The 6,842-nt window shown below is 50.1% G+C and overlaps 1 protein-coding gene across 3 annotated transcripts in view; it reads right to left on the bottom strand.

The window, feature by feature from the left end:
* Positions 1-5,094: 5,094 nt before the first annotated feature.
* The window catches only part of NLRC5 (NLR family CARD domain containing 5), a 103,271-nt gene continuing 101,523 nt past the window's right edge, over positions 5,095-6,842 (bottom strand). For 2 of the 3 annotated variants that reach the window (XM_017878815.1, XM_017878816.1), the window contains one exon: positions 5,099-6,196. In XM_017878815.1, coding sequence (XP_017734304.1) covers positions 6,085-6,196 — 112 coding nt within the window. In that variant the 3' untranslated portion in view covers positions 5,099-6,084. Of the gene's footprint in view, positions 6,197-6,842 lie in introns of all 3 variants that reach the window. The other variant, XM_017878814.1, reaches the window with a different exon arrangement.

The raw sequence follows: 6,842 nt of genomic DNA, 5'->3' as shown, positions 1-6,842 counted from the left end.
TTTTTGTATTTTTAGCAGAGACGGGGTTTCACCGTGTTGGCCAGGATGGTCTCGATCTCCTGACCTCGTGATCCACCCACCTCCCAAAGTGCTGGGATTACAGGTGTGAGCCACCGCACCCGGCCATAATAATTGCTATTTTTTAAGTTCCAGGGTTGTGATCACTCTGATGCAAGGATGGTCCCTTTCTAGGATCAGGATATCCAGCCCTCTCTAGCCCTTCCAGACAGCCCCAGACACCTCCCTCAGCTCTGACCCTGTGCTGGAGTATGTGTGGGTGTGTGTGTGGGGGGGGGCCGGTAGGTGGAGAACTAAGGGTCCCATGAGGACCACTGATGCCTCTGGCCCCAGGCTCCTAACCCAGGGGACCCCAGTTGGCCTTTCTTCCCCAGGGAAAGCTCCTCTACCATACCCTCCTTCCCAGGGCAAAGGTCTCTTTCTGGGCAGCTAGGGCAGGGTTGGGGTGTGTATGGGATGCGCCGCCAGATGTGGGTTCCGAGGGCCAAGGGGAGAGTTCTTCACTGGGGTGACTGGGAGGCAGGACAAAGACCAGCAGTCCCTGGAACTTCCTGAGCCTTGCCCCGGGATGAGATGATCTTTACCAAACCAGCCACTGAACGGTCTTTCCTGGAAGCCCTGGATGTGCCCAGAGTGCATGTCCTTCTCTAGTGGGGCCACAGGTCCTCAGGCCTAGCTTTGGCCATGAAGTGTAGGGTTGGGGGCAGAAGCAGAGCCCAAGAAGGGTGCACGGTCCTCCTGCCTTCCTGAGGGCCCCTCTGTCTCCAGGGAGCACACAGACGCACAGGCCAGTTAAATCTCCAGCCCAGGACCACCCCAAGGTCACCCTTTCCTTTTGTTCCAGTGTTGGAGTCAGAGCCCCACTGAATACTCACTGTGTGACCTTAGGCAAGTCATGTTCTCTCTCTGTGTCTTGGTTTCCTCATTTGTGAAACAGAGGAGGTGGTTGCTGGAATTGTTCGGCCTAGAGTACATCACAGATGGTGATGCTCTACAGAGATAACCAGGTAGGGCAGGTGGCTGAGGATCCAGAACTCTCCCCAAGGGAGTGCAGAAATGAGCCATAAGGTCATCTTTGCAGCCGAAGAACATAGGTCCTCGTGCCAGCCTCCTTTTGCTCATCTCCTTACTATACAGATGAGAAAACTGGGGTAGCCCCCTATGGGTGTCATAGGAGTGGCCTGGGTTTGATTCCTGGTGCCACCAGTTACCAGCTTTGTACCTTTAGAAAATTTAGGAAAAGTCTCTGGAGTTAGTGTCCCTCTCTGGAGAGGGAGGGTCATGGGATCCTCAGGACAAAATAAGGGGTACCGGTGCAAAGGCCTGCTCAGCCTCTCCAAGAGTCGGCATACTCTAGACCAGTGGGTCTCCACTGCGGCTGCACACTAGAATCACTCAGGGAGCTTTCTAAATATGCTTTTTTCCCCCAAGACAGGGTCTTGCTCTGTCCTCCAAGCTGGAATGCAGTGGCATGATCTTGGCTCACTGCAGGCTTCACCTCCTGGACTCAAGTGATCCTTCTACTTCAGCACCCCACCCCACTCCCCATATCCTGAGTAGCTGGGACTACAGGTGCATGTCACCATGTCCGGCTAATTTTTGTGTGTGTATTTTATTTTATTTTATTTTATTTTATTTTATTTTATTTTATTTTATAGAGACAAGGTTTCACCATTTTGCCCAGGCTGGTCTCAAACTCCTGAGCTCAAATGATCCTCCTGCCTCAGCCTCCCAAAGTGCTGGGATTATAAGCATGAGCCACTGCACTCAGCCCAAATACTCCTTTTAAAAACAGTGATTTTTAAAAGCTTCCCAGGTGATTCTAATGTGCAGTCAGGCTTGCGATCCTCTCATCTACAGTCTTCTAAGCTAAGTATGGCCCAGCAACATGGCCATCACTTGGAGGCTTCTTAGAAGTGCAGAATCTCAGGCCCTGCCCCAGACTTGCTGAACCAGAATCTGCATGGTGACAAGATCCTGACACCCTTACAATTTCTATAACTGCAGTTTTACAGCTTGGGAACCACTGGCTGGACAGGTGTGTGTGTTTAGTGGAATGACAGAGGAGGCGATTTGACAGCACCTGAGGCGTGTGAAGGAGGTGAAAGGGGAGTCTGTGACTCCCATCAGAAAGATGGACATTCAGACACAATGGTTTTTGGGGACTTGTGGGGAAGAGTGGGAGAGGGGTGAGGGATAAAAGATTACAAATATGGCCAGGCGCGGTGGCTCATGCCTGTAATCCCAGCACTTTGGGAGGCTGAGGCGGGCAGATCAAGAGGTCAGGAGATCGAGACCATCCTGGTTAACATGGTGAAACCCTGTCTCTACTAAAAATACAAAAAAATTAGCCGGGCGTGGTGGCGGGCGCCTGTAATCCCAGCTCCTTGGGAGGCTGAGGCAGGAGAATGGTGTGAACCTGGGAGGTGGAGCTTGCAGTGAGCCGAGATCGCCGACACTGCACTCCAGCCTGGGTGAGAGTGCGAGAGTGCAAGACTCCGTCTTAAAAAATAAATTAAAAGAAAAAAAAAAGATTACAAATATGGTGTAGTGTATACTGCTTGGGCGCTGGGTGCACCAAAATCTCCCGAATCACCACTAAAGAACTTACTTATGTAACCAAACACCACCTGTATCCCAATAACTTAAGGAAAAATAATAATGATAAATAACAATAAAAAAGAAAGATGAACATTCAATTTGTACAATTATAAGATGGAGGCTGAGAGACAAAGTAGCAAAAGGAGATTCTCCCAGTCTTGCAGATAGACACAGGTACTTAACAGCCTGATCGCATTCTCAGTGCGAGGGCTCACACGCAGAGTGGAGCTTCCGTTGGATCATTCTGCTTGATACCCCATAACCTTGCTTTTCTTTGAATTTTGTTTTCATGTATATATTTAAACAGAGCCTACTTTGGGGAGGAAGAGGGCAGGGAGGCTGTACTCTATCCGTGTTGGATAGAAAAACAGGCCGGGTATGGTGGCTCATGCCTGTAATCCCAGCACTTTGGGAGGCCAAGGCAGGTGGATCACTTGAGGTCAGGAGTTCCAGACCAGCCTGACCAACATAGTGAAACTCCGTCTGTACTAAAAATACAAAAATTAGTCAGGCGTGGTGGTGAACATCTGTAATCCCAGCTACTTGGGAGGCTGAGGCGGGAGAATTGCTTGAACCTAGGAGGTGGAGGTTGCAGTGGGCCCAAACTGCAGCACTGCACTCCAGCCTGGGTGACAGAGAGAGACTCTGTCTCAAAAAAACAAAAACAAAAACAAGACAAACAAACAAACGAAAAATCAGTTAAGACCTCCAAGCAGGCAGGTGGCAAGAGAGGAAGTTTTGCAAGACAGGAAGTTTCTTAATAAAATGAACAAGGCGATTTCACACCAACTTGATGTAGGCCCAGCCAGCTCTGCAGTGCCGGCAATACTGTGGTTTATTTCAGGGAAGCTGCTGAAAGTTTCTTGGAGTGTAGAATTTGGGCAGATATGAAGGGGGAAAAAGCAGAAGAGAGAAGTAAAATGGCTATGCAGCAAATGAAAATAGTGTCCTTGAGCTCTGGGGTCCCCTGTCCCCCATGGCCAGGTGCCTCTGGTTGGTACCCTCTGCTCCTTCCTCAGCCTTGGCTCCCCTGCCAAGCCATTTCCAGGCTTTGAGGGACTCATCCTTCATTCTTGGGCAAGGAGGGGAGGGAATGCAACCCCTGTAGTGTGAAGAGCACACTGAAGGCCAGGGTCAACTTGGCATCATGTCCCCAGGAAAGGGAGACAGAATTTCGGGCCCAGGATTGCCTGGTAAACTTCTTGGATCGCCTTCCTGCCTACTTTCTCCCCCATGACCAGGCAGACGGGCCCATTTGGTGCTAGGTGTGCCCTGACCCTGGCCCAGTAAGGGTGGCCCTGTGTGAGGTATGGGTGCTTGGCACTCGGCCGGAGGACTTTCTCCTCATGCTTGGAGGGGTTTGGGAACAACCTGGAGGGCTGCAAAGGTCAAGGCCAAGCCATCCAGGTGAGCCACTGGTAGGCGGGGACATCCCAAGCTACTAGGCCAGGTGGGAACAGGCCCTAGCATCACCTCCTAACTTCCTTCTGGGTCCCACAGTGAAGGAAGTTATCTCATGAATCGCCAGTGGGCTAGCCTGCCCTCCAGTGGTGCTCAGCTGTAACTGCACCCTCCCGACCTGGTTTTTCACAATGAGGTGGGAGGCTCCCTCTAAGATCAACTTGTTTTAACTACAGGAGGGAGAGAGGATGCTGATCTGTCATTTGGGGCATCTCTTCACGTCGTATGATATTTGACTATAAAAAGAGAGGAGAACTAGGATGTAACCAGTACTTAACTTCTCTCTTTTTTTTTTTTGCCAGTAACTTTCCTCATCTTGCTTTCCTGACTTCTCCAGCAGTCTTGATGTGTGTGTGTGTGTGTGTGTGTGTGTGTGTGTGTGTGTTTGTTGCGGGGTGGCTGCTAACCCACATACCTCAAAGACAGGTAGCAAAGGGTTAACTCACCTTCTATTCCATGCCTGTCTGACTTCCAAAGCCATGTTCCTTTGGTACAACATCCCCATGCAAACTCTCCAGGCCAGGGTCAAAGAGCAGCAAAAAGTGGGGTCAGGTGGGGTGTCAAGACAGTGGGGAGCGGTGGGGACTGCAGCAAGCTGAGGGATGTGTGTGCATCTAAAAAGCACAGTCATGTGAGTCTTTAGTGGGAATGTTGGATTAGCACTTAAAAGCAGCCAGAATCTGAATTTTTATGTAAAATTCCCCATTTTAAATACTGACAATGAGTTCAGAAAGTAGTTTCAATGTTATGCAAGTCAAACAAAAAATGTTTTTAACATGCTGAGCTTCCATAACACCCTCACGTTGCAGGTGAGGTCTGGAGAGAGGAGGTAACTTGCCCATGACCACATGACTAGAGCAAAGGTCTGAGCTGGGAACCCATGTCTCCTGACTCCCAGGCCAGTGCTCCACTCAACACACCTCTCTGTTGTCTGCACTGCTGTCCAGTCCCCAGGGCAGGGGATGAACCACTTCTGACTTCAGTGGGGTAGCAGGAAACATCGGACTCAGGCTAGAGGTGGAAGACCATCATGTTTATTGATCAAACTTGGCTTCGAGTGTGACAGAACCATTCTTGGTTCTCCTTGGAAGTAACTAACATGTGGAGTGCCTGGAGGCTCACCTGAATCCCACTAAGGTAATAATAGCTGGACCCAGTAGCCTGGCCTATTGTCTTGGCAGTGCCCCCCACCCAGTAGTGTTAGACCTGGCTTTGTCCCTTACATGGGACAGACTGGGCTTCTCCACTCCCAAGGCCAGGCTGGCCCTACCTCCACCCGTCCTTGGAAGCTAGTATGTAAGTAAGGGAGAGGTCATCAAGTTTACAGATGGGTAGGCTGAGGAATGACGCAGGAGGGGACTTCATGGCTGAGTCCCCGGCTTATCCCAGAGTCCTGGCCCTTGGCCTCCTGGACTGGTCAGTGCATGGACACTCTCCCCTCCCAGCTCGGGCAGAAGACTTTTCCTGACCTAGCTGCTCCATACATGCAGTCTATAAATATGTATTTGCTTTAAAAATTAATAAATTAGATCTTGGGCCAGCCTGAGGTCATCTGGCCAGCCGTGAGTCCTGTGACATGGACATTTGTCATGTGTCATATATGGATCAACAATCATGTATCCTGCCACTTGGGATGCCACGACGCATGCCACTGAACATGCATCACACTGAGTTTCATGTAATGCCACATGTCAAGGGGTCATGCTGCCTCATATAACCTTATGTGTCATGCATTATCGTGACACCCTCATTGTGTGCCGCATGTCCCCGACTGATCACACATATTACATGTAAAGCAGGATACTCCTTTGGCCAGATCCGGCTTCTCGTTCCCAGAAAAGTTCTCCCTGACAACTGCAGCAGGACACACATATCTTTTCTCCTGGGTGGAGTGCAGAGCACCCTGCTGAGGCTCTTTTTTCCTGAGTCATTTATCCCAGTAGGTGAAGGGTGGATCACTTGGGTACGTCACTTGGCTGGATTCCAAAGGTCTTGAGGGGGCCATCAAGTACCCCAAGGGGCCTGGGGCTGGTTGTCAAAGAAGGCAAAGTCCAGCCTGGGCTCCTGGCTCTTCAGACGCTGGGCCATGTCGCAGGGAATGGGGTTATTCCAGAGGCTGTGGGGCACAGATACAGGCACTCGTTCATCCTCCCATCTCTGTCCTTTGTCCTATCTGCAGATTGGGAGGCTGAGGCCCAAAAAGGTAGAGCTGTGCCCAGAGTTACCTGGCAGAGGCAGGTGTTAGACCAGCAGAGCTGACCTAGGGAGAGGGTGTCCCCTACACCTGCCTCCTGAGTTCTCCAACTCAACCTTCCTCCCTGGGAGACAGTGATGCCAGCTAAGACCACGCTCATATGACACATTTGTGCAAATAAGGAAAAGGCCCTCTTTCTTCAAGATGTTTTACTGCCATCTGTCTGAAATTGTCATAATATATGATTTTGGTAGAACGAGGCACTTTACTCTCATCTGCTAGAAATCCAGCAGGTTGACAATGTGAATGGTGCCTCTTAGGTTTAATGCCCTCGTGCAGTGCACAACCTATACAACTGTATATGATGGCTCTGATTATAGTTACTATTTTAAGTGCTTACCATGTGCCAGGCATTGGGTTCAGTGCTTTATATGCTCGTTTAGTCATTACAACTCTCTGAGGTAGATACCATGAGTATCCCCATTTCATAGATGAGAAATTGGGGTTCAGAGTGGTTGAGTTACGGCTACAAAGTTACACAATTGGCAAGTGGCAGAGCTGGGATTTG

This window comes from Rhinopithecus bieti, unplaced genomic scaffold, assembly GCF_001698545.2.
Source record: "Rhinopithecus bieti isolate Rb0 unplaced genomic scaffold, ASM169854v2 scaffold_11161, whole genome shotgun sequence".
In the NCBI taxonomy this organism is placed as follows: domain Eukaryota; kingdom Metazoa; phylum Chordata; class Mammalia; order Primates; family Cercopithecidae; genus Rhinopithecus; species Rhinopithecus bieti.
Note: the sequence above shows the minus strand (reverse complement) of the source record. Positions and strands in the feature narration are given on the sequence as shown.